The 26,670-nt window shown below is 53.9% G+C and overlaps 1 protein-coding gene across 2 annotated transcripts; it reads right to left on the bottom strand.

Annotated features, from left to right (window-relative positions):
• Positions 1–663: 663 nt before the first annotated feature.
• Positions 664–22,786, bottom strand: SPARC (secreted protein acidic and cysteine rich). 2 transcript variants are annotated; one of them, XM_037156912.2, is made up of 10 exons: positions 22,679–22,786; positions 12,611–12,680; positions 11,131–11,196; positions 10,431–10,518; positions 8,970–9,091; positions 6,862–6,982; positions 5,155–5,288; positions 4,349–4,497; positions 2,253–2,401; positions 664–1,788 (listed from the first exon to the last, which is right to left on the bottom strand). In XM_037156912.2, exons 2-10 carry the CDS (start codon positions 12,665–12,667, stop codon positions 1,760–1,762), a joined length of 915 nt encoding a protein of 304 aa, XP_037012807.1. In that variant the 5' UTR covers positions 12,668–12,680; positions 22,679–22,786; the 3' UTR covers positions 664–1,759. The 2 variants fall into 2 exon arrangements, with proteins under 2 accessions (XP_037012807.1, XP_037012808.1); XM_037156913.2 differs by having other exon boundaries at positions 11,131–11,193.
• Positions 22,787–26,670: the final 3,884 nt, after the last annotated feature.

The raw sequence follows: 26,670 nt of genomic DNA, 5'->3' as shown, positions 1-26,670 counted from the left end.
CACTACCCACGTGTAGCTGTTGGCACTTGAAGTGTCTAGTATGACTGAGAAACAATGTTTAACTTTAATTGATTTAAATTTCAATCTACCTAGCCATTCACAGGACTACCAAACGGGACAGTGCAACTCCAGATTAATAGTGTCCTCCTGTCACCCACTCATGGGTTTACATTCCTTCATCCTGGCACCTATCACAGCTTGTGATTTATATGTAGTTGTGCAATTGTTTAATCCATTCCTCGCCAGACTGTAAGTGCCAGCAGATCAAATGCTTGATCTGCTTTGCCACAATTGTGTCTCTAGCACCTGGCACGGGACCTGGCACATAGTAGGTACGTCATAAACATTTTTTGAATAAATGGATGGATGGATGAATGGATGAACGATTAGTGAAAGGAGATAGCTGCTTAACCTGTTGCATCTGATAATGAAGTGTAATAATGAAAAGCCTACGAGTCATAAAAATAAGCCAAATTTGTTCTTATAGGAACCATACATTCCTTGTGCATAAATAAGCCTGTGTGTGTACAGGCGTGTGTTAAAAAAACGTAACAGTGTTTGCAAAATTTAGCGTGTGTGTAGTCATGTGTACACACGTAAGTCCACGGGTCCGTGTTTCAGGGGAATGAGGCGGCTCAGACACATGCAAAATCACCCAGGAAGGCAGTTTCTAAATCATTACTTTTATTTTGAAAGATTCGTCAAACTCGCCACAACATGGTGAGAGCTTGCATGATTAATAAGAAGCAGCTTTTTCATGAAATGCTTGGTGGTGAATGAGTTCTCAGCCTGTGAGATCTGACCATCCCATTGACTTCGAAGTTTCTCTTGATTAATAGAAAGAAAAGAAGGGGGAAGGAGGAACATGCTAGAAAGCGAGGGAAAGACCCCTCATGACAGCCATCCAAAAATGAAAAGAAAAAAACCTCTCAAAAAACAAAACCAATCTGCTAACTCCACTTTTTCTGTTTTGCAACTTTCTACACCTCACCCTTGATTTCAGCTTTCGTGGCTGAAACAGCCCCCAGTCTCGCTTCTCCCAGACACTTAGGAGGGGAGAAGCCCACCAGGCTCGGTGGGTTCCAAAGAAGTGATGGTCCACGGCTCCCAAAAAGCTGGAACAGCCTAAGGTGAAAAAAAGGCACTGAAAGATGACGGGGGAAACGGTGAGGAACTGGGTTTAAATGGGAGCTTCTGTTCTTTCCCAGCCCAGCCTCGGGTTCTTTCAGGGCAGGCCCTGCACACGAGACTGGTTCTCAGCTGTTCCCACCAGCCCTGTAGTCCCAGAACCACGGTCTCTCACTTCCCTTTGTCCCCCTTCAGGCCACGTAGGGAAAAACCCCCAGCCCCACCCCTATAGCCAACGTCCTGAAACAAAATTAACACAAAAGTTTGACTTAGTGAGCATTAGTTTGAAGTAGAGGAACCGAGAGCGAATCTGAAGATGCGGTGCATGTCCAAGGCAGATGCGAGCAGATCGAAGTTCCCAGCCATTTGCCACGAAGACAATGGACAGGGCTTCCAATGGCCAGAGGAAAATGGGACTGTTAGTGGGTGAGCAAGAGGCAGAGTTCCAACTAAGAATGTCATGACTTGGGTTACAACTTCCATTTTTAGCACCGTTAATGTGTTCATTTACATCTATGTTAGCACCTTGTCCCCAGGCAGAACAACCAACCATCCAAACATTTTAAACATTGGGGGAGACGGGGAGGGGCAGGATAGAGAGAGAATCCGGAACTGCCGGCGGAGGCGTGGTCTAGATCACGAGATCCTTGTCAATATCCTCTGCAAACAAGAAAAGAGCAGGGTTAGACCCGGGCCCCAGGTGCATCGGCCAGGCTTCCCGAGGGGCCAGAGGATCCCCCCCCCATCCCCAGGACAGGGGCCAGGGGCCCAGTCCGAGGTTCAGCCAGGACGTCGGTGACTGAGAACTCCGGTCTCCCTGTCCCTGTCACTTATGTACACCGCCAAGTTACAGTTCTTCTCTCCTCTCTAGGTACCTTCCGGGCTCCAGAACAGTGCTGGGTACAGAGCGAGTGCTAATGCTTGGAGAAGGGAAAGAGAAAGATGCTGCTTGATGGATAGAGAAGGGTCAGCAAGCCCCCTGAGAGAGCGAGGTCACCTAAACAGGGAGCTCAAACAGGAGTGAGCTAGGCAGAGAGCAGAGGTGGGCAGAGAGGACAGACACGCAGACGACAGAGAGGGAGGAAGGAGGCAGAGGACAGCAGCCCCCCTGCTCAGACACTCACGCTCCTTGATGCCGAAGCAGCCGGCCCACTCATCCAGAGCGATGTACTTGTCGTTGTCCAGGTCACAGGTCTCGAAAAAGCGGGTGGTGCAGTGCTCCATGGGGATGAGGGGTGCGCGCAGTGGGGCCAGCTCGGTGTGGGACAGGTACCTGTGGGGAGGAGGCAGAAGGGGCCTGAGGCCTGGGAAAGCCACTGCTCTGCTGAGGGACTCAGAGCCCAGCACTGCCCCACAGTGAGCCTCACTTTCCCCCTCCTTCAGCAGGGGAGGAGTTGGCCACAACGTCTAAGGGCCTTTCCAGTTCTGAGGTCCCGTGGGCTCATAACAAAGGCCTCTTGGTGCATTAAATTGTTTCCCAGTTGGCTAAGAGTTGGGGCACAGAAACTTCGAACGAAAATATTGAGCGCCTCTGCTACGAGTAGATTAAAATCTGCTCTGAAACTGCATGCTTTCTACGGACACACATTTGCACAGCTTCCAACGTGCAGGAAAGGGTCTAAAAAACAGATATCAGGAAGGCGACGGTGCCAGCTTCTGGGGAGGAGCGTGGGAAGGGACTGGGGTTGTTGGGGAGCTGGGCAAAGGGCACGCCACCCTCTCTAGAGAGCTTTCATTTCTTTGCATATCATATAACATGTGAGAGGGAGGCCTTCCGATTGCTCTCCCACTATCCTTCGTTCCTGTTCGTCCAGCTGGCCTTCCTCCTCGGGGCCCTCTGCTAGCTGTCCTCAAACCCTCTTCCCCAGGGCCTGCAATGGGACTCTAGTTTTCTCTCTAATCCCCAGTCTCCCTGCCCCACCCAACTCATGGAAGGAACACAGTACTTGAACTGGAAGCAACAACCCCTCCCCTTGCACTGTATACCAGGGGGGAAACTGAGGCCCAGGGTGGTGAAGAGACTCAGGCAGGGTCACCATGCAGCTCTAGGACAAGAAGAGGAGGAAGACGGCTCCCCTGGCTCAGGCTGCAGCACTTTCCAGATGCACAGTCCTTGCAGCCCCATCTGGAAGCCTCCTTCCGGCCCCTGCCTTGGAGTCGGGTCTAGTTGCTCAGCCTGAGCTCCAGATGTCCCCTGACATTTCCCCTCCGGCCCTCAGTGAGTGACTCAGTTGGACCCCAGCCATGGAAAGAGCCTGGGAGAGAAGCAGCAGAAAGCTTCCCAGGGCTCAGGAGACCCCAGACACCCGAGATCACTGGCAGGGTGGGCAGGTGCCAGGCACAAGGACTGAAGCCGGAGTGAGGGATGAGGCTCCTGGAGAGCTGCTCCCCTGGGCAGAGCGAGCTCCCCAGGGCCCTCCAGGAACACAGGGCCGGAGAGGACCGGAAGGCCGTGGTGCTCAGCTGCAGGTGGCCTGCCCACCACCTTCCCCTTCCAGTAGCATTTCTAACTTTGTCCTTCAATTGCCAGGTACAGATCATCACCCAGAGTGTGAGCTCCATGCCAGCAAGGACGGCATCAACTCTGACCCTTGTCAAATCCCCAGCCTGGAGTAGCGCTGGCACAGAACAGGCACTCGATAAGTGTCCACTGCCCCGCTGCCTGCCTATCCTGTGGTGTGGTTGCACCGCCTGCATAACTCACTGGGATCAGAGGCCAGAGCCGCCAAACCAAAGGCTTGCGATGTGGATGGCATTGGCTCTGTGAATTTTTTAAGGACTCCCAGGGCCAGTGTGATGTGGGGCTGGGTCTCGAGGTCTTGCTGAAGGACCGTGAGCATGCATGGTGCCTCAGGTCCACCCACGCCACCCCTTTTGGAGTGTGGCACTCCTTCCCAGCTCGCTCTTCTTCAACTAATGGATTCCCCCAGGTAGCACTCACAGAGCTAAGAAAGGACTGTCAGGTTCCACTGACTTCCGCCTCTGGCTTGAGGGGCCATCTGGGGCTTTCTTCCTCCCAGTTCCGCGTCCTTTCTCAGGGTGCCTGCTCCTTGCTGCCCCAGCCCTGAGGCAAACTGTGGGTTCCAGGGCTGGGAGCATCAGAGGATGCTGGGAGGTATTTTTGGTCGTACTCTGTGCACCTACCCACCCCGACCCGTGATTCTGCCCCGGAGGGCCAAGCCAGGGCCCCCTCCGTGATGCTGAGGGCCGGGGGTCTTACCCATCAATGGGGTGCTGGTCCAGCTGGCCGAACTGCCAGTGCACGGGGAAGATGTACATGTTGTAGTTCTTCTCGAAGTCCCGGGCCAACAGCTCCACGGGGTGGTCTCCAGCCTCCAGGCGCTTCTCGTTCTCATGGATCTTCTTCACCTGTGGGGGCAAAGTGACACTGTGTGACAAGGGGTCTAGGGAGATTGTCCAGACCAGGCGGGGTCCCTCCCACCTCTGACAGGGGGCCAGAGCAGGCAGAGGTGAACCAAGCCCAGGGTTCAAGATGAGGGAAGCAAGCAGCATAGATGGGTTATCAGCGTCTCATCCACAGAAGTGGAGGCCTGGGGTGATCTCCAAAGGGATCTCCACAGTGACCCACGTGGGTCTTGCTTCACAAGGACACTGACCCAGTGGGCCTGAGGTGGGGCCCAGCATCTGCATTTTATCAATACTCCAAGTGCTTGATGTGTCTATTCGATTTAAGCCCCACAGACTTGGAAGGAAGTATTGCACAAGAGCAGGGTGGCTTGTGCCTCCTACCTAACGCTGAGCTGGGCAGAGTGAGCAGCAGGTCCCTTCCCTTCAGGACCCCCCCCCCCCGAGCCTTCAGATGTGACTGTGCACCACGAACCTCCAAGGCAGCAAGCAGCAGTCCCTGTCCCAACAGCCGGGATGAAGGCTCCTGTCGGGGCTGGGGCGGAGGCTTACCCCTGGAGGCCTGGCTCTGACCCGGGGACTGTGGGTCTCAGGCAGCCCAGGGCCACAAGCTGTCCAGCGCAGCAGGCCAGGCAGGTGCCCTGGAAAGAGACCACTTACCCGCAGCTTCTGCTTCTCGGTCAGCAGGTTGTTGTCCTCATCCCTTTCGTACAGAGTGACCAGGACATTCTTGAGCCAGTCCCGCATGCGCAGGGGGAACTCAGACAGCTCGGAGTCCAGGCAGGGGGGGATGTCTGGGGTCCAAAATACAAGGGTGGTCAGCACAGATGCCAGCTCTGCCCCTCCATGCCTTCCTCCTAGTTTCCTAGTTAATCAGTGCCCTTGGCACCGTGGCTCAGCCTCTCTAAGGCACAGCTTCTTCATGCCACACAAGCAAAGGAGCTCATATGTGGGGAAGAAAGCTCTGCAAATGGAAAAGCACAAAGGCCTGTCTGTAGTTCCCTTGGCCTTGACCTGATTGCTCCAGCAGCCCCTGTACCTCTCTGGGTGATAGGCCCAGAATCCACACTGGTGACGTCAACCACTGGGAGGAGTCTGAAATCGGGAGGTTGAGAAATAACTTCTATTCTGGGCTCAGTTTAGTGGGGTCGGGGAGAGTGGGTGTTGGAACGTTTAACCACCAGAATGTTCTTAGTGATAATTATTCCATCCTGGTCTCCGGAACTTAGAATCCCAGAATGTGGTGCCTGGAGATTCCATCCAAGTCTCCCCTCACTCGAGACTTATTGGAGGTCAGCACGGAGAGAAGGGACTGGCTCAAGGCCACGTTATCAGCGCTGCATCTGGCATCCAGGGCACGTGGTTGCGTGGGGGCTCAGGGGCCCATTATTCCCTCACCCTCGGACCTATACGGAAAGCCCCTCTGTGGTTAGGACCACTGTTTTCTCCATCAGCCTCTGGAGAGTGGCCAAGAACCTCTGTGATGGAAACACAGAGTTAAAGGAAGGGAGCAATAGGCCTTAGAGAACAGCAAGATCCACACGGGAAAGGCTCCTTGGCTCACTCCTCGGTATCAGTGCCCAACGGTTCCTACCAACGCTCCTCCCCCAGTCCTCCTCCTCCAGACCTGTGCCTTCCTACTGCACTCCCTGGGCCCCAGGACTGGGAGAGCAGGGCTGGCCATAGGAGAACCTGGTTTCCTTCTGCACTCTGCACTCTGAGGCCAGTGAGACAATGTCCCTGACATACAACGTGGGTGTTCTCTTGAAGGGGCAGCTTCCAATGTGGCCCTGGGTGCTTCAGATGCTAGGGGAGCTGCCTCTGCTGAATCTGCACCTGGGATCACTACCCAAAGGCCCGACGGCGCCCTGGCGTTCCTCCTCCAAACGCCCGACTCCCAGGTTTCTAGAGGAGGGTAGTCAATCAGGTGTCTCAAGTAGGCAGATAGGAATGTAATGGAGCAAGAGGGTCAAGGATCTGACAATACTGAGTAACAGAGGCCTAAGGGGAATTGAAAGACATACCCCTCTTCTAAAGCATTAAAACTCAAATATTGTAAAAAATACTTTATAGTCCAGGCGGGGCATCATTTTCCTTTACCATGTCAGCTTTTCCTCGTCACTAGAGAAAAGAAATCCCCTGCTCTGGGCTTCCACGGCCACTCAGTCCCTCCTGGGAGATGTTCTGGGTGCAGAGCTGAGAGGCACCTGCTCATAGACAATCATCTCGTTTTATCGATGGGAATCCCGAGGCTCAGAGAAGGGAGGTTTGCCCAAGATCTCGTAGCCCAGGGGTGGCAGAGTCAGCTCCAGTGCCCGTTCAGTACTCTGCCCCCAAAATGGGAGGCTGGGGGCCCCGGGGACTCACATTTGCAGGGTCCAATGTAATCCAGGTGGAGTTTGTGGCCCTTCTTGGTGCCCTCCAGGGTGCACTTGGTGGCAAAGAAGTGGCAGGAAGAGTCGAAGGTCTTGTTGTCATTGCTGCACACCTGTTGGCAAAGCACAGCGCACCTTACCTCCACTCCCAAAGCCCTTCACTGGTACAGCCACCCTCACCTGTTTCAGAGACGGGGGCGCTGGAGGCCCAGCTAGGAATATGATGCACCCAAGGTCACAGAGCAAGCTGCGGGTGGGGCTGCAGCAGAAGCCCAGTGTCCGGCTCCCAGGCCAAAGTGCAGCCCACGCTGAAAGCCACTATTGGCCTCTGAGCAGAGGCCTGCCTGAGTCAGGGCTGAGATACGGGGGAACCGAAAGATGCAGACAGGAAGAGTTAAAGGCAGAGATGGCGAAGAGGCAGAGGGTGCACAGCAGGCCCGGGATGGTTATCCTTACAAACGCATGCTTGCGAAGTTGGCCCTAGGCTGGCATCGGGAAGCTGGCTGGCAAACAGGTCCCTGCACTGTTAGAAAACTTCCCACCAATGATAAGTGTGGCTCGCTGTGCCTAGGCCGCTGTACAAACAACGTGGATTATGCTGAATACTGGCTTTCCTTCCAGGAGTCTGGAATTTGGGCATGTGCTAGAAAGAGGGTGCCTGTGTGGCCAACCGCCAAGTAAAACGCTGGGTGCTGAGTCTAATGGGCTTCCTTGGGCAGAATCATCGCCCACCGTGGCTACATTTCTGTAGCTGAGGAAGAGCATGAGACCCATCACAAGAGTGGGGAGAGAGAAAGCAAGGCTAACTAACCATGGATTCCTGCCTGTGTCTTATTCTCCTATGACCCGGCTGTGTATCCTTCTTTATTTTTAAGATTTTATTTACATCATAAGAAAGGAAAGGAGGGAGAAAAAGATCAATGTGTGTGTGTGAGATACATCAATTGGTTGCCTCTTGCACACCCCCAACTGGGGAACCTAGCCTGCAAACCAGGCATGTGCCCTGACTGGGAATCAAATTTGCAACTTTTGGGTTTGCAGGCTGGCACTCAATCCACTGAGCCACAACAGCCAGGGCCCAACTGTATGTCGCTGTAGTAAATCTCAGCTGTGAGTACAACTGCTTGCTGCGTCACAGGGATCCTCCCAGTGAGTCTCCGTGTGGCGGTGGTCAAGCAGGGATGCTGAGGGCTGACCGAGGCAGTGGCAGTAAATAGCCAGTGTCAGCAGGGGGAGCCTCAGGTTGAACCTGCTGCATGTACTTGTTTATGGATCCGTGCAGAGGGAAACTTGGAGTCTGGGAGCAGTGGGATGGGGAGTGAGGAGGGAAGAAATGGTGATAATGATGCTAAAATCTGCAGCTCAGAGAGTACATTGTACTGGGGAGAGAGAAGGTGGGGGAGAATCCAGATCGGAGACGGTGGGAATGAGGCTGGGCTAGATTCGCTGTCCTGGCCGCGTCAGTAGCATGGTAGTCGGCACAGGTGCATGCTCGATATGTATTTCTTTGGCCGGCTGGCTGGCTGGTCAGTTGATTGAGTGGGTCCTATAAGGGGCAGAATGGACAGACTTGGGAGATTTTTAAAAATAGCACACACTGGGTACTTACTAAGTGCCCAGCGTTATCCAGCAGATGCCCACATTAGCCCTATGAGGTAAGGGACTTTCTGTCCCCTTTAGAGATGAGACAACTGAAACTTGAAAAAGTTTAGCAACTTAGCCAAGATCTCATAGCAAGTGGTAGAGGTGGGGTTTGAAGTCGACCTTCAGTCTGACCCAGAACCCAGGCCCTTGGACCCAAAGCCAGGCCCTTGTTGAGAAAGCCCAGCACCTGGTTCTAATGTGTTCTCTTCCGAGTCCAACACGGAGCTCGGACCTGGTGTTGCTGCATCAGTTCCGCTGGTTGCTGGAGAGTTCCAGTGACAGGCAGAGCGCCACCTCCGACTCCCCTCCTCTTTCCTGCTGTGACTGTACCCAGTGAGAGCACTTTTGACACTAGAGCTGCTCAGCAGGACCTCCGAACCAACAGTTTTCTAGGCAGATGCTCTGTGCGGGGAAGGGCCGGTCCCCCAGCCCTCCGCCTAGCCCCTCTGTGCTCACCTTCTCAAACTCGCCAATGGGGGCAGGGCAGCTGGTGGGGTCCTGGCACACGCACATGGGGGTGTTGTTCTCATCCAGCTCGCACACCTTGCCGTGTTTGCAGTGGTGGTTCTGGCAGGGGTCTGGCAGAGTGCAAGGGCATGTGGTTAGCCCCACCCGGGTTAGCACATCCACCCAGCCCCAATCCAGACTGATCCTGGGGCATAAGTCCTCGCCTGTACCCCCGACTCGGCTTCAGGCAGCTGAACCCTCCCTTCTCCTGCTGAGCCCAGAGTCGGCATTTAAGGGAGCAGTCGGCTCAGTTTGGGGGTTAAAGACCCAGCGGGATGTCACGATTGCGCGCATTGCGCAGGGGCTGTGGGCTCAGTCTGGGACCCAGGCACACTGGGTGCCATATGGCTTCCCTGAGGATCGAAGCAACCAGTGTGTCCTCAGCTCCCAGTTGGTCAGTCGTAGGGAGGCAGTTTGGGGTTTCAGAATAGACTTTCTAGAACAAGCGGGAAAGTCAGCTGTTGTCTGAGAGCAGTGAGGCCCAACAAGAAAGGCTTGAGGGGCTGCAGGGGAGAAGGGAGAAGAGCCCTGAGACCCACACTGAACAGCAGAGCCCTGAACACCAGATGGGGGGCGGGGGGAGGAACAGGATTTGGTAGCCGCCCCTGCGCTCCAACAAAAACTCTGCCCTCAGATGAGAACTCAACGTAGCCTTTCTGGGCCAAGGGCTCTTAGGCTTCATCTCAGATCCTCTGGCCTGGGACCTGGGGCCAGGGCCTGCTGCCTTCATCCTGCTCCCATTAGGGGTGGCGATGCTGAGGCTCGGAGGAGCTGAACAAGCAGTGCGAGGGTGTCTGCACAGGGCCGACAAGTCTCAGTGCAGACTTGGGTTGGTCTGCGCGTCACGTCCATGCTGTGAACCCCAAGGGTCTGATGCCTCTCCACTCTGTGGAATGGAGAGGCCAGCACAGGGGGTGGGCCCAGGGGCCCGGGGTCCTCTCTCTCCCTGGCACCAACTCCACAGACAGCATCCTGTGAGTTAGGCCAGGTTTCAGGCCTCATTTCCGCGTGGCCGTGTGCAAATCCAATGAGTGAATGAGTGTGGAAGCCTCTGAGGTCCTGTCAGGCCTGCTCCTGTGTGGGACTTGGGCTAAGACAGGGTCCAGCACAGAGATCTCGTGAGGAGTGACCTCCCTGAGGAGCAAGAGCCGTGAGGGGAAGGGGCCGTTTGGGGCTGAGGAACCTCCCTTCCTGCCTCTCACAGCAGGGACAGCCTGGCTATAAATAGGTCTTCCCCAGATTCCAGAGAATATTCCGGGCCTCTCAGTCAAAGCCAGGCCTCCTCCGCAGCACCCCCTGTAGGGAGGACCCCCGCCCTGCATTTCCTTGGGAAGGAACCTCCTGCAGGCTGTGCCCACATCCAGTGCCCAGGCGACAGAGGGCATAGACTGGATGTGACAAGGGACCTACTCTCAGCCACCACCTCCTCTTCGGCTTCCTCGGCACCTTCCTCAAATTCTCCTACTTCCACCTGGACGGGGTTGGCTCCAACAGGTACCTGGGTGGGAGAGGGAAGAATGAGTCAGTTGGCGCCACCCTCATCCCAGAGCTGGAAGAAAGGGCTGAAGGCTGGAGGGGACTTGCTGAAAGCTTTGGGTCCCCACGAGGGGACGGTGAGGTGGCCACGTGGAGGCAGTCCGGGCCCAGGTCACAGAGAGCACCAACGCCTGCTCCGGAAGGTTCATCCGCCTTACAGACCCACTGTCTCCTGTGCCCTGGAGCTCTCCTGAGAGGCATCGGGGGCCTCCAGGGGTGTGAGGGCAAGAAGCGACGCTGAGCCTTCCATCCCTGCCAGCTATGCAGGGGCAGCTCCAGCTCCCCTGTCATCTGCTTGCTGTACGGGAAGACCAGTGACCAGCTAAGAAAAATGGTCCCACAGCTTAAAAAATGAAACTCTTCGGAATTGTGGCTCCACCTGTACGGTGCCACTGAAGGTTTGGGAAGCGTTCAGTAGCAGGTCTGGATTGGAGGCTCTATAGGGTTTATATCTGTGCTGTGTGCACATGAGAAGGGGACAAATGTCTCTGTTCCAGCAGGTGACCCACAGCACCTGTCTGGTTTCCCCAGGGAAAAGAGATGTGGGCGCAGGGTCTGGGCACCGCCCACCTACCTCGGACACCTCAGCCACGGTTTCCTCCACCACCTCTGTCTCGTCAGGCAGGGCTTCCTGCTGCTGCTGGGAAGAGAAAATGGGCTTCAGAGGGGTGAAGATCAAGGCCAAGGCCAAGGCCCGCTTTGCCTCTGAACTGCTTCCGACCTGGAACCTAAAGCTGGGGAGGCAGGAGAGCAGCCCACTGGAGATCCCCGGGGCTCTGCCACAGGGACCGCCATGGGTGGGACAACAGGGCAAAGGAGAAGGCACCCATGGAGACCCCATGGACCCCTGAGGACCCCAGACCTCATCCATCGTCTGTCTCAGGCGTCCACCCCAGCTTTAGCCTGGAACGCGTTCCACTGCTCTGACGCCAAGGGGGTCTGCAAACCACTGAAGCGGACCATGAACTCCCACCTCACAGAGGGGAAGACAGAGGAGAGGGTGGACGAACACCACGGATTTTAACAGCTGTCTTTCTCTGCCCGCCGTGTGGTGTGATCGTGGTGATGATGACAATTAGGAGGCAATTCCTTGTTGCCATGTCAACTTGACGTAGAAGAAGCAAGATAACATGTAACTTTGAGGCCACCGGCTGACTGGGGCTACTTCTAAAAATAATGCTAACCTTGTCAAAACCTACCCACCTGATCAAGAGACCTGCCATCACTCTTGCTTGTGACGAGAGGGTAAGGGGACCACACGTGGAAGGAAACCCTGCTTTCTGCCTGCCCCGGGTTTCCTCCTCCCTCCCCTGGTACGGGCTCCCAGGCCGGCTTTGCGTAACCACCCCTGGGCCTCTGCTCACAGTTCTCGAAGGGACTGTGTCAGTCAAGGTGACCCCCACTCCCCTGACCAAGGAGCAGGCCAAGGACCCAAGGTAAGCCAGAGCGCTCCTTGAATTTTTCCACAATCTTCTTGGCACCTTCTCTCACATGGAAGCTATTGGAGCAGATCTATTCCAATGGCAACCGCTCGGAGACTGTCCACTAGTTCTTACCTCCCAGTCCTTCCTTTTTCCAGTCCTCCCCAAGACCCTCAGATTTATAATCCATCTCTATACCCCCCCCCCCCCCCCAGTTCACTCAGATTGAGGTCGGTTGCTTGCATCCAAATAGCCCTCACTGACTCGGAAACTAACCCCTCCCTCCCTCTGGGGCTCGACTCTTCTAAAATCATCCCACCAGCACCGCTCCCCCTCTGCTAGAATCCCTCAAGTGGCACAGGGGTCTCCTCCCTCTAAAGAAATACTCGTCGAGGTCTGAGGAACTCTGCCTGCCAAAGAGTTCATCTTATTACAAGGAAATCTCCTTTCTCTGGAATCTCCCACCTAGGGGTCCTCATTGCAACTTTCACCCTGAGTTTATTAGTTTAAGGGGGGGGGGAAACTTTTTAGACTATAAGATAAATAACTTGAGATGGGGAGTCCCTGTCCCTCCCAAGCACCCGGAGCTGGCAGGGAGGTAAGACCGAGCAGAGACGATCTTGGGGTACTTACGGGGGCTGCCAGGGCCGTCCCGGCCAGGCAGAGGAGAAAGAAGATCCAGGCCTTCATGGTGCTGGGGGCCCTGCAGGAGAGAGGTTGGGGCTTCGTGAGGGGATGGCTTCCTGCAGGAGGGAGGGTTCCTTCCGACGCTGGGTTCCAGGGACGGGCAGAGTTGTTCTAGATGTGCGTGTTGACTGATAGGGAAAGACGTGGGAGAGGGCTGCTTCTACTAAATGCACTCTGAGCCCCGACTGTATGACAACGTCTTAGCAGGATGCTGAGACGCCTTTTCACTCCCGAGAACGCTCATCTGCTGTCCTTCCCCCCAGAGACAGCCCGCCTCTGGCTCAGAGCCTTCACAGGAAACTATCCGGCTGGAATTCAGCAAAGTTGTTTTGTCTCCTTTGTATGTATTTTTATAGCTTCCTTCTATTGATGACAGAGGTACACCGATTTTCCCATTTACGGTAATCACACGCAGTTTCCTTCCTCAGCACGTTTATTTTAGGTTTTTAAAAACTTATCACGAAGACAATTGGCTAGTTTGTCAAGATTGGACAATGCCAAACCAGATCCTGTTCAAGGGACCTTCTACCCCTGAATTATTTTCCCACCCCCATCCCCCAGACTTTCCTCCTCTTCCTCCTCCATCGCTTCCTCTTCCTCCCTACCCCCTCTGTCATGGAAGACATTAATGGGTGGCAGCAGCTTCTTGCCAATCTGAGACAATGAGATCTACATTCTGACACAAAGAACAGTAGTCTTGGAGTGCAGCCTGTGGAAACCTGGGGGTGGCCGCATTCTTTCTCCATTCTGCCCAGAAAGGGCAGCATTGCTCTGGGTCCTCCAGGGTGACCGTCCAGAGGTTTCTGTGTGCTGCCTGTTCTCTTTCCCGTTTACAGCTAAAGGGTATTAGCTGAGATCTAGAAAATTCTTCTGTCCTGGTCACGAGTAGGACCTCACTCTTTAAATGCTGAATTCTTTTATTTTTAAGATATTATTTATTTATTTTTAGAGACGAAGATGGAGAAAGAGAGGGAGAGAAACATCAAGGTGTGGTTGCCTCTTGCACACTCCCTATCGGGGACCTGGCTCACAACCCAGGCATGCACCCCGAAGGGGAATCAAACCTTCGACCCTTTAGGTTTGCAGGCCCGAGCTCAGTCCACTGAGCCACACTAGCCAGAGCTAACTGCTGAACTCTTGACTCTAATACTCTCCTGACCGGTAGGGATATTGAAGCCCAATTCCTCTGGTGATTCTATGCCCAAAATGCCATCCCTATGAGAGAACTGATGGTGAAGACATTTTATTTCTTGTTCTAACTAAATGTGCTTCCATTTCCAAATGCCTTTAAAAAGTTCTCCCTTGCCCTGATCCACATTTGCCTCCCGCCAACATCTCCTGGTTTACTCTGTTCCCTGTCCTGTACTCCCTCTGCCCCCAAGGAGCCTCCGGTCAAGGTGAACTGTCACCCTGTCTGCCCCTCAAGTGTCCCCCCAAACTTCCAGATTGGGCTTATCATCTGCAGTTCCTTCTAAGACCCCTCAACTGACCTAGCACCTTGGAGGTATGGAAAAAACACTCAAAACACTCGGCTCCAAATTACATGCCAGGGATTCTTATTGCACCTTGCTAGTGTTTTGGCAAATCAGTGATGTGTCCTTCATCATCGCTAGCCCATGGTCCCCCCTCCATTAGTTGAGAGAGTCAGACTAGGTGAACCCAGGTGGTAGGTTGGCACCTTAAAATGGTACCGGCACATGCCGGTCCTGGCCCACAGCATTGCCTCTGGCAACAGACACTTGTACTTGGATGCTAGTACTTGGGTAGCAGAAATGGGCAGGGAAGTGCAGAGTTCATAACAGCCCTCTGCTGGACTAGCAGAGACACAAAACCTCACCTGCTGTTTCATGGGGCGTGCATGGTATAAAATTAACAGCAATTTAAAGGAATCTACCTGGGAGCTTGGCACTGCTTCACCCTGGCCCAGCCTCCAGAAAGTCCAGTCTTCCCCTTCCAACCAGCTTTTTGCAGTGTGTACCCCCACCCCTCACAAGTTGTAGGCTTGTTCCCCCCAGGTCTGGAGTTGGAAGTCTCTCTTCTTGCAAAGCAACTCCTGCACCGGGCTTCGGATGGATGGAGCAGGAGAGAAAGCATCAATGAAGGACTTGTCTGAGATTGAAAGTGAAGGGTCAAAGCGAGAATGGCAGCTAAAACAAAAAAGAGTCACCTTGTCTGGGCTCCAGTGACAGAGAGGGCAAGTCTCGGGAGACACAGCTCTGCCGGGACTGCCAGTGTAATGAGCCTGGCTGGAGAGGCAGGAAGGAGGACCGGGGTCTCCAGAGTCCGCATCCCTCACGTGAGCAGAGGAGCCGCGCCCCCTACCTGACCAGGGCAGGGTTTGCTGGTGGCTCTTCCACCTGGCCTGTCTCATCACCTTCCTGTACTTCTTTGCCAGGGGCACACTCACCCTTTCTGCCACCTTCTGTCCCCAGTTTTGCAGCCAGAAAAGAAAAGTAATTCTAAATCTTACTGTGCTTTGTAGTTTCTAGAGGCTTCGCTTCGACACTGTCCCCTTAGAGCCTGACACATGGCAGGTGAGCTGACAGGCACGGGGAGCGGGGGGGGGGGGGCTCCTAGTCCCTTTCCCGGAGAGGAGTCTGCGGGTGAGAGGGGCAAGTTGTGTGGCATCCAGGCCTCGTCCAAGTTGGCCAACTTGTCCTCATGGCTTAGGGGTGGGGGAGAAATCCAGACAGTGAAAGCATTAAGAAAAGGACCCAAAATCTTGGAAGAGTTTTTTTCCAGATTGGGGGTTCTGCCCATCACGTCTCAGAACTTGTGCCCTCCAGATGGTGGACCCCGAAGGACAGGACGTGATTTGAGAACGCACAGCCCTACGCCCTGCAGAGCCATGCGGTGAACCTCTGATGCTCACTAAGCGCCACTGGCCAAAGAGGCCAGGCTCTCGCTCTGCAAAGCTAATGGGGTACAACAGTCAGCGAGGTCAGGTCACAGGGTCAGACCCCAGTGTTCACCACTTACCAGCTGCACCCTCATCCTTTGCTTGTCAAGCCCAGGCCTGGCACGCCTGGTGCAAGTATAGACACCTTCACGTACACGACGGGATTAAATGAAAATTCCCTTCTTTGTAGCTCTTTAGTTGGGGGTGATGCATATGTTTGTCTTTTTTTTAAATCCTCACCTGAGGATCTGTTTAAGGGAGAGACAGAGATGCATCGATTGGCTGCCTCCCATCCACAGCCCAGCTGGGATGGAGCCCACAGCCTAGGTATGTGCCCTGACTGGGGATCGAACCCACAGCCTTTCGGTGTATGGGTGATGCTCCAACCAATTGAGCCACTGGCCAGGACGCATATATTTACCTTTTTAAAAGTGTTTTTCCTAATCCAGTGTCCCACTGGGGCCTCAAAGCATGTCTTTCTGCCCTATACTACAGGTGAGAAAACCAAAGCCCAAGGAGGGAAGGGAACCTGCCCAGAGCCCAGGCAGTGAGCGTCGGGGCTGAAGGAGGGCCCGGCCAGCCCCACCGCACAGCTGGCATGCTCTCCACCTCGGTTTCCCTGGTGGCCACCCCTCCCCGGTGCCCACCTGAGTGGGGCCCAGTTGGGCTGTGGACTGGCCCGAGGTGCAGGAGGGGAAGGCAGCGCAGGCCAGCGGAGGCACAGAAGGTGTTTCCCTTGGCTCCGTGGCCACCAAACGCAGACACCGCTCACCCCCACCCCGCTGCAACCACCTCTCCTATTCCGTACAGCAAGTCCCTTCCTTTGCTTTTATTTGCTCTGGAGACGGCTGAACGCCCGTGCTTGGCTGCCAGCAGGACCTGGAGCCGAGGTCACTTCTCTCTCTTTGGACGGACTCTGGGGGTGGAAAAGTACAGCAGCCCCCCAGTTCATCTCCCTCGAGACATGAAGGGCCCCCTTCGGGCTCTCCCTGGATACCGAAAAGTTGCCGAATGTCAGAACTGGGGGAAATCTCAGAATCATAGAATTTTAGACCGTGGAATCAGAGACTTAACAATGTGAAGCACAGATTCTGAGCTGTAATTATGAAACCTGGTTCAAGTAAAATGTTGATAAAGCAACAATCCAATAGAACTTTCTGAGATGAGGCACCAACCTCCATGGCAACTACTGGCTACATGTGGTTCTCAGACACTTAACACGTTGCTAGTGCAAATGAAGAACTCAATTCTTGATTGTATTTCATTTTGACTAATTAAAATCTAAATACCACATGTGGCTGGGACTACCCTGTTACACAGAGTGGTTATAAACTCTCCTAGAGGCCGAACAGCATAAAGGTAAACTCATGGGCTCTGGTGATGGAACCTACATTCAAGTCCTGGCTCTGCTAGTTAGCAGATGCACGACTTCCCAAAAGTGGCTTTCCCTCTCGGGGCCCCCATTCATTTCTCCATCTGTGAAATGGGAATCACGTGCCTACCTTACAAGGTGATCTACATGAGAGAATACAAGAAGTAAGCAATGTTGTTTGGAAGAGCATCTTAAAATCTGAGGATCCCGTAATCTCCACACTGCCCCCCCCCCTTAAGAATCCAGGGCAAGGATCCCGGCTCCTTGTGACCCAGGGAGAAAGGCAGGGGGTGGAACAGAGGAGACAATGCCCCTCTCGGTCGGTCGAGGGGCCACCAGCCCATCCTCCAGCCTGGCCTCTCAGTTGAGCTGCTGACGCAAAACAAGCATCTCACTCCCACTGTTTGGCTTGGAAACAAGGCTTCCAAAAACACACATTTGTGGTAAATAAGCCCAAAGAGAGGAAAACAAGTCTAGCGGCTAAATAGGAGCCCGTGAGCCAGGCCTGCCAGGGAGCTGGGACTTGGAAAGATGGCCAAGCCAGGCCAGCCAGGCGCCGTGGCGGCCAGCCTGTGCGCACCGGGCACTCCCAGGAGCAGACACAGCCACGCAGAGGTGTTGCGACAGCCAGGAGCCCTGAGAGCGAGTCTTGGCAATGCCGCCCAGGGCACCCTGCAGACTCAGGGGAGGCCCCTGCTCCCAGCCCTCGCCTTGCCCTGCCCATCTGCACAACACTGCAGTCCATCAGTGGTGTACAAAATGATGCAGGCCAAGGGCCCCTCCTCACTGTGGAGCTTGTCGCCGAAGTCCACAGTTGAAACAGCTAGAGCCCTTTGCATCTGTTGAAACACGCGAATGTATTATTATCTATTCTATAAGTCAGCTTGAAATTAAAAAAAAAACTAAATCAGGTACAAGTGGAGTTGAGACAGGGCTGAAGTCCTATACATTCGGACACTCCCTGAGAGGCCTTGGAGCTTCCTGAGGTGCCTCTGAGCACAATTTGAAAACCTTGGGGCCAGGTGGCCTCTGAGGTCCCTTTTATTCCTCACGTGCTGAGTCGACTCAGACAGAAGCCTTGTAGAGTATCACCTCTCCCAGCTCACCCCTTGACTCTGTGCTTCCACTTCCAATACTCCTTTCAGGAAGGGAAGGAGCCAAGGGAAACTTTTAGGGTGTTATGGGTGCTTCAGCCTAGGACTGAAGAGCTAGGCAACTCAGAAATAACCCCGGAGGTTGAGACTGGAAATCAGTCTTAGATTCCATAAAGGCATCTAAGCTGCCACGTTTCACCCCAGGGTGGAGCTTCAGACTCGCCTCCTTGGCTCCCCCTAGGGGCCACCGCTGTATCTGTGTGACCACAAATGGAGGGGCTGAGAAACAACATCCAAGTGTCCAATGTGTCACATCCCAAATACGTGGCGTCCATACCTCCATCTGCCCCTCCTGCACATGTGGCAGACATGACTAGTCAACTGTAGCATTTCCCCTGAAGTCCACAGTGGCATCTGGATCCTGAACCGTTTTTCTGGGAGTTGCTACCAAAGGACTGTGAATCACAAGCTCTGTGAAACTTCTTTGCCCTGCTTCTGATTTTAGAAACAGAGAAATCAAGGACCAGAAAGGGAAAGCAACTCACTCAAGGTCCTGCAGCGAGCTGGTGGCTGAGCTAAACTTCCCATTGTTACCCTTGTTTTGTTTTTCTCTGATCAATCTGGAATCCTGACACCAAGACTAACTCGGGATGCCTCAGAGGGATACCCTGATGAGACAGGCTAACGCCAAGTTTCTGGAGGGACCCAGCCCTGAGAGAATTGGTATGTCCATCCTATGTTCCCTACAGACCTCCAGCTCCGTGGCTTGATGAGTGAGAGCAGAGTTAACTTCCCGAGGAGGCTGTTTTCCTAAACAGTTCTGCCAAGTCACGCCACACTGACTCGGGCCCTGCTCCGCCCACCAGCCCCTGAGTTCGGGATCCACGTTAGGACATGGGCTCTGTGCTGTGAGGCAAGGCAGCTTCTCTAATCCCCGGGGTCAGCCGGAACCTCTGTTTCTGCCTTCCCTCCCTTCCTTTAAAGACCGAGGTTGGGGAGGGAGTCCGTGGGAAGCAAATGAGCACCCACCTGTCAGCCAAATCCCCACGCTACCCCCGTGACAAAGCCGTGTGGGCTGGGGCGGACCACTGCAGGTCAGAAAGGAGAAAGCACTGCTTACTGTTTACGATCCCCAGGGCTCGCTGCCTACACAGGGAGGTGTGTAGATATGATAAGCTGATCAAACGGGAAGAAAAAAACAGGGCGAACATCTGAATATTTCCAAACATCCAAGAGTTTGGCTCAGACATCAGTTTGCTGTGTGACCTTGAATGAGTTATTTTCCCCTCCTGAGTGTCAGTTTCTCTGTAAAATATAACGGCAGTCTGATGCTGTATGCATGTACGTCACGTGTCTGCCTTTCCACCATGAGCTGTAGTTTTGTCTGGCTGTGCACATCTGCCTGTGGCTGCTAATGGCAGCTGTGTCTGCATGCCTGACTGTGTGTCTGCAGAAGTTACGTGTGGACTGGAGGACCTCGGTGAGAAGCTGTGCGCCTGTGTGCGTGTGCACCTGACTCAGTACCCATATGCTGCGGCCTGTGCAGGTGGGGGTCAGAGTTTGCACGTGCATCAAGATGTTTTAACCTGGAGCTTGTCTGTGAGTCAAGGCACCAGGCGTGTGAGTGCATAACCTCTCTGGCTCTGCTCATGCACTGACTGAGGCTCTTAGCTTTAGCTGTGCCAGTAGGCGCCTATTGGTGAAATCAGTGTGTATCCTCTGCATCCTCCTTGGTTTGTGTCTGTCCCCGTGTTTCTCTGCACACTTAGCTACCAGTCTCAATGACACCAGCGAACGAACACTGTCCCGTTCACAGCAGTCCTCAGCTCTTTCCTTCCCTCCACATCCTTTCCTATTTATAGACTATTTTCGGCAAGAAAAGCCGCTCTTGTGAATAGGTCACGGCAGCTGTGCTACGGCTGACAAGTCCCCACAGAGGGATAAAGATTTTAGCAGGACCGTTACGCAACACGAGATCTTACGGCCCCACCTCTCTTGTTTTCTGTTCAACTATGGGAACAGGGAGTATTAAAAATTAGGCCAGCTGTTCTTTCTAGTGAAGGCAGCATCTGGAATTTAGGTTTGTGGGACTTCAGAGCAGGAAGGGCAACTGGAGACCAGCTAGGTGAGATTCCCTATTTAACAGATTGGGAAACTGCGGTCAAGAGAGGGGAAGGGTCTTTCCAAGGTCATTCTCTGTGAGTTCGGACCCTCTTCTGCTGATGCCTTGACCAGCTATCTTTCAGCACTGGAGGGTACGACACTCTTGGGAAATACTCAAGAAGGGGCCCAAGTCAAAATGAATTTAAACAATGTATTTTTTAGTGGGCCCGTTAGCACATTCTGTAAAGGGAAGTTATATACAACCCCGCAGATGATGGAGCTGCCGAAGAAGCTGGGAATACTCTCACCGATTCTTGGAGGCCATAACGCGTCAGTCGTAGAACTCCTCACTCAGGGGAGGGCCGCATTTCAGCAGGTGCTTCCCTGCGCATTATCCCGTTTTGCCCACATGATTTCCCTTTGAGATGGCTGCTGTTACTGCTCTTTAACCAAGGAGGAAACTGGTACTCAGAAAGGAGAAGCTCTTAGTCCAAGGTCAAATGGCCTCTGCAGGCCAAAGGCGGAGCTAAAACTCAGATCCTCAAAACCCTGTCTGAGAAGCTCATCTGTGCCCCATGGCTGCCCTGGGATCCCAGGAGATCAGTAGGGCAGGGCCTGCAGTCCTCTTCTGTAGGATTTGGGGACACAGTGGAGTGGGGGACATTCAGACTGAGGCCAACGTACTCTTGAGTGTTCCCAGCATCCCCTCCCAGCCAGCAGGCAGAGACCCTGAAAAAAAGGTTACCGTGGCAACTCGCATTCCTCCTGGAGTGAGTCATGGCAAAGAAGAGCTTTTCAGTGGGTGGGACTTGGAGAAAGTCTCACAAGTTGATTCTTTCTCCAGCCCCCCACCCCCTCCCACCCTCTGCTCCAGGCTTTGTCGATGTGGCAGCTGACGGCTGCGAGTTAACTCTTCCTGCAACCACTTCAAGTTCAAATTTTCTCAGCCCCCCTGCAAACATATGTTAGCTCCCAGTGCCCATCCACTCCGTCTCCCACACCTCACCTCTGGCTATTTTGGGGGTCTCCCATCCGTTTGAGAACATCTGAATACTGAGATGTGAACACCCTCTTGTGCTCTATTTGTCTCCAACTCCCCCACCCCCCCCACACATACACATACACACTACTGTACAGGCAGTTTTAAAGGGCTTGCAGATGCCTTGAAGCCCATTCAAAGGCTAGGCTGTGGATTCCCATTTAGTAGACAGTCATTTGAAAGTCTCGGAGGATGTCAGGTGCCTCAAAGACCATCAAGTCCAACCACCTTACTTCACAAATGGGGAAACTAAGGCCACATGAGAGACTTACCTAAGATCGCACATACAGTGCGTGCCTCAAGTCTGCCATTCTGCTTCCGATTTGCTTCTCACACTCCCATCGGCACTGGGGTGTAGCAATACCCTACGGTATTGCTGGGGAAAACATTTTTTCTATATGTTCTGCATAGAATGCTGTCCTTTCGGGAGGAAAAGTTGCCTCTCTGCTACTTTTGGGCAGACTGGGCTTCGGGGAAGACCATGCCTCATCCCAGCGCCCCTTCCTGGTGGCATCCCTTCAGGGCACAGGAAGGTCCCTCACCGCCCGGCTCGGGGAGCCAGCAGGGTACAGACGGGAAGGGGTTTAGCTGAAGAAGAACTAACACCCTAAAAGGCTGAGCACCGTCTTGTGGAAGGTTTAAACTTCTCAAAACAAGGAGGTGTAAAAAATTTGCCCTGCAGCCTTCTCTGTCTCACCCTTTCCTTCCCCCCTCTCGGCACATTCCCACCACACCCAGCCTCCCAGAGGACCCAGCCCCGGGGTGGATGATATCAGATGCCTGGGCCTTCAGGTCTAGACTCACTGAGTAGGGCTACCGCTGGGAAGTGCCTGTGTTTACGCCCCAGGGAGCCCAGCCCGGGAACACTGCCTGACCCGAGGCTGACTGGTGCCTTGGACCCAGTTTGTGTCTGGCGGTGGGGATGTCAATGAGGGAGAATTCAAGGGAAACAGGAGCCTTCCCGGAGGTGCTAATTAAAGGTAAAGACCCCTTTAGCCTTCTGGAGATTAATTTGTCATTTATGCAAAGTCCCTTTGGGGAAATAGAGCCCCTGATCAAGAGCCAAGTCCAGGCAGTTTCTCCTCCTGGAATGGGGAGCTGGGCAGGCACTGGCTGCCGGCAGGTCCCCGTTGCAGTTGTGACCAGATCAGATTCCCAGGGAAGGGGGTGGATGCCACATTTGCAAAGGGAGCACAGAGGGACAGGCAGGCAGCCTCTGAAACCAGAGACAGCCACGGAGGGAGGGCTCCCTCCAAGACGTAGTGAGATTATCTTCTGCAAACCTAGAAGTTACACTGTGACTGTACCCGAAAAGCAACAGGCAGGGCGTCCTCGGCCCCAGCCCTGCAGGGAGCGGTGGTAGAGCCCAAAGGAGATGGGCGCCCCCTTCCCTGACCCCAGACCTCCCAGCACAGCCTCCCCCTAACTCCCACCCCGTACACAGGCTGGAGGAATGAACTAGGGTGTAGGGTGTGGAAGGAAAAGGCAGGGCCGGGGTCGCACGTACCTCAGTGGCAGGAAGGTAACAGGCCGAGTCGCTCTGGCAGTCTGAAGGTCTGCAGGAATGTGGAGGGGTTTAGAGCCGGGCAACAGGAAACCACTTGAAGCTCTGGGCTGGGTCTGCCTCCCCCTCCACACCTCCCGCCTGCCGAGGTCCCTCCTCCTCCTGTCTCCTCCTTCCCTCCCACCCCTAACCCCCACCCCCAGCCAAAGCTGTCTCTGTCTTCCAGTTCTTTCTCCCTCTCCTTGTGGTGGGCTGCCCTGACCAGACTCCCCAGCCCTGCCTGCCTCATGGTTCTGGGGCTGCTGCCTAAACAGACTCAGGGCATGCCAGGGCTGCAAGCCCGGCAGGCATCACCTAGAACAGCCTGCCCCGTGTTGGAAGGGAAGCTGAGGCCTGGAGGGGCAACGCATTACCCAATGGCCCCTGGGGCAGAGCCGGGGTCAAGTGTCTTGACTTTATGACAGCGTTTAGTACATGAGCCGGACATTGGGCAATGCTGAGGAGGGCAAAGCCATGTAAGGGCCTTGTATCTGTGACAAAGGCAAGGCCAGGACTTGCCTCTGTACAGACAAGAAGCTGCCACTGATGGAATCCTCACTGATGATTTGGTATGTGGCCTAAAAACAACCACTCTGACCCTAGTTGCACCATTAACAGACCTGTCAGAGATCGGCTTTCTAGTTGGGGTCTCTGTGTCATCACTAGGGAGCAGACACGGTGATTGATGATGTTGTTAATACTCTCAGACATAACAGTAGCCAAGCTTTACTGAGGACTTAATCGTCTTCACAGCAACGCTTGCCTTAGACATTGTTACTGGGCCCATTTTACTAATAAGGAAACAGAGGCTCAAGCAATGTCTCTTGCCCAGGAGCACCTGGCGGGCTGATGCTGCCACCTTCAGCTTCATTCCTGCTGATGCTGCGTGAACTTTCTCAGTGCAGGAAGTCTTGATTGAATATTTATGACAGCTTCACACTTAGAGAAGAACAAGAATTAATATCTGGTCCTTGGCCTCAAGAAGGTTTAGATGTTGCTGAGAGGACGTGCCTCATGGACACATGATTGGGACAGACTCTGAGGCTTGTCCCAGGGGCTCAGAGTGGTAGGGATGCTGCGTCTGAGCAGGCAGAGAAGGCTTCCTGGAAGAGGTGGATCTTGAAGCATGGGCTGGGTTTAAATAACATGGAATTGATGTGGCCTCCGCTCTCTTGCCACACTCTCCTCATCCCATTCCCCCCCTTGCTCACTCTCCTTCAGTCACACCAGCTTCCCTAGAGTCTCTCAACAACCCAAGGTTATTCCTACCCCAGGACCTTTGCACTTGCGCTTACCTCTGGCAGGGACATTCTTCCAACTGATTCTCCTGTGCCTACGGTTTTCTCATCCTTCAGGTCTCTGTCCTAATATCACCTCCCGTAAGAGTGCCTTCCCGACCACTCAACTTGAATCAGTCTCCCTCCCTCTCTCACCGGCATAGTACATCCCCTTACCCTGTTTTATTTCCTTCCTCACTCCTGTCGTGATCAGAAACCATTTGTCTCCCCCACTAGACAGAAGCTCCAGGAGAGCAGGGGCATCACATGTTGTCTTCACTGCCGTGGTCCGGCGACCGGAGCAGTGGCCATCGCAGCGTTGCCTCTCCGTCGGGGCTGGGGGAGGGCGTCATTCTCTAGTAGGGCTCCAGCCTGGAATCGTGCTGAACGCTGGTCTTTAAGAGATCCTCAGATCTACAGAAACTGGGTGCAACTGTTTGGGCGTCTGTGCCAGAAAGGTCCCCGGCTTTTTCCAGGTTCTCAGAGAGACTAGTCAGGAATCTAAGGAAGGACTGCTCCAGACGACCACCAGGGCCTCGCCCGGTGCGAAGACCAGGGCTGGCGCTCTGCCGCGGTGGTTCCGCGCCGGGGGCTGGCGCCCTCCCCAGAGATCTGTTTTGCTGTCTGGACAGATGTATATTTTTATAGGATTGGTTGCTATAGCTCCCAGGCATCATGGGGACTAAAATTAACTTAAACCTTGTGTTTTCTTCATAAACTAAGATAATGATTCTAATGAAAATGAGCCAATGGAATGAACTGTTCCTAGTGTTTGGCTGGAGTTCCCATGTGGCCTTCAGCTCAGGAATTGGAAAGCCGGTTGGGGCTAAGCTAAAGCTTTGGGACAGAGATGCCATCTGGGAACCACTCCCCGGCCCCCCGGGACGCCCGTGGCTGGGATTCCCTCAGAGCAAACCTGGGTAGGTCTATACCTTGGTAGGTCTAATGTGGGAGGAACGCCATCCAGCAGAACTCCTCCCGGCCACTACAGATGAGAAATGAGTCGTCCTGGACACGATCGTGTGGTTCCGGTGGGAAATGGGGACACGATCCCCTCTATTGGAGAACGCCCTGAGCCCTTCCCCCAAATGGCTTTTATTGGGAGTGGTGTGTGTAGGTGTACACAGCATATAGGCGTAGTTCATCAATCCATGTTAAAAGGCTACAGCCACCCCAAACCAGGTATTATCTACAATAACAGTTGAAGGAACACAGAGATCTGTCATAGTTGAGGGTCTGTGAGTCATACTGATGCCAGGGGGTCTATAAGATGTGTTTCATGAGATAAGGAGTTTACTCCTTATGCCTTGAACTTAAACATCTGGTTTATATCATCGGGTCTGTACAAAACAAAGCAGAGCAGGCTTCAAAGGATGCAATGTATTTATCAGGGCTGATTCCACGGGAACCCTTGGTGTTAGAGTCAGATCACGTCTGCCACCTGTGTTACCTGGTTTTCCAGGGGGACTTACTAGCCCCCTTCAGAGCCCGGTCTCTCGGGCTGCAGTCCCCGAAGCCACCCACACAGAGCAGTCCCCGACAGGGGAACAGGAGCCTCCGAGGCAGGAATGACTTTGACTTAGAAAGGGAGAGGACCACTCTTGTTTCTCCCCTTTCTTTTCTCCTTCCTCTTTATTCCAACCATTCTGACGCCCTTTCGGCTGTTCCAAAGTACTTCCTCATCTTCTGTCTCTGTGAATGACAGTGCAGTTCCGCGAGGGAGTCCAGGAAGGGCTTAGGACCTATATTGCAGATGTGGGGAAACTGAGGCCCCAATCACCCAGTAGAGCTGGGGCTCAAAACCAGGTCTCCTTACCCCCCTGGCTAAGACGCAGACTCCCAACCCCACCAAGGGCCTGCTTGATAATGGGAGTCTGTCCCCTGAACTACCCGATGGACCGTCCCTGGGCCTGGGGCTGGGTGGGCCACCAGCATCCTCACGTGTGAGCAGGAATACCTAGACAGGGAGCGAGTGAGAGGTCTGAACTCTGGAAAGAGACCTAGGAGGCTGTTCATTTGGCTTCTGGCAAAAATAAAAGCAACCAAGTAGAAAGTTAAATAAATAAAAGCAGTGCCAAGAGCCATCCCATAAGGCCATACGTTAGAAACAGGGTCGGCTCTCCAGGCCGTAAATCCCGAGTGCACCTTACAGGTAAAAAACGCAACAAGTGTTGCATGTGGGAACTTAATGGCCATGGGAACCAAGTCTCACTAGAACAGTTATGACTAAGCTGGGAAGCGAGTTCCTATCCAGTATTATCGAGCAGACACGGGGCAAAACATTATAACCATCATCTCAGTTAACCTCCACTTAATATGCACACTTAGGTAGTAGAGTAGTTTCCCGTGATTGCTGTCATTAATTACCACAAACTTGGTGACTCAAGATACATGTTTATTGCTTTAGTTTGGGAGGTAGGAGCCCTAACACGAAGGTGTCGGCAGGGCTGTGTTCCTCGTGGAAGGAGGGTGGAGGCACGAATCTCCTTCCTCGTTGCCACTCCTCCTCCACCCGTGGCTCCCCGCTCCATCTCCCCAGTGTCTGTCACGCCAACCTCTGCTTCTGCCATCACAAGTCCTTGTCCATTGTCCCCTCTTGCCTCCCTCTTAGACTCTTGTGATTGCATCAGTCCCCCCCGGATGGTCTAGGACGAGCTTCCCCTCTCAAAAGCCTTACCT

Source organism: Artibeus jamaicensis, unplaced genomic scaffold (genome assembly GCF_021234435.1).
Source record: "Artibeus jamaicensis isolate MK-2021 breed Jamaican fruit bat unplaced genomic scaffold, CSHL_Jam_final contig_432, whole genome shotgun sequence".
Classification (NCBI taxonomy): Eukaryota; Metazoa; Chordata; class Mammalia; order Chiroptera; family Phyllostomidae; genus Artibeus; species Artibeus jamaicensis.
This window is presented reverse-complemented; position numbering and strand designations above follow the sequence as displayed.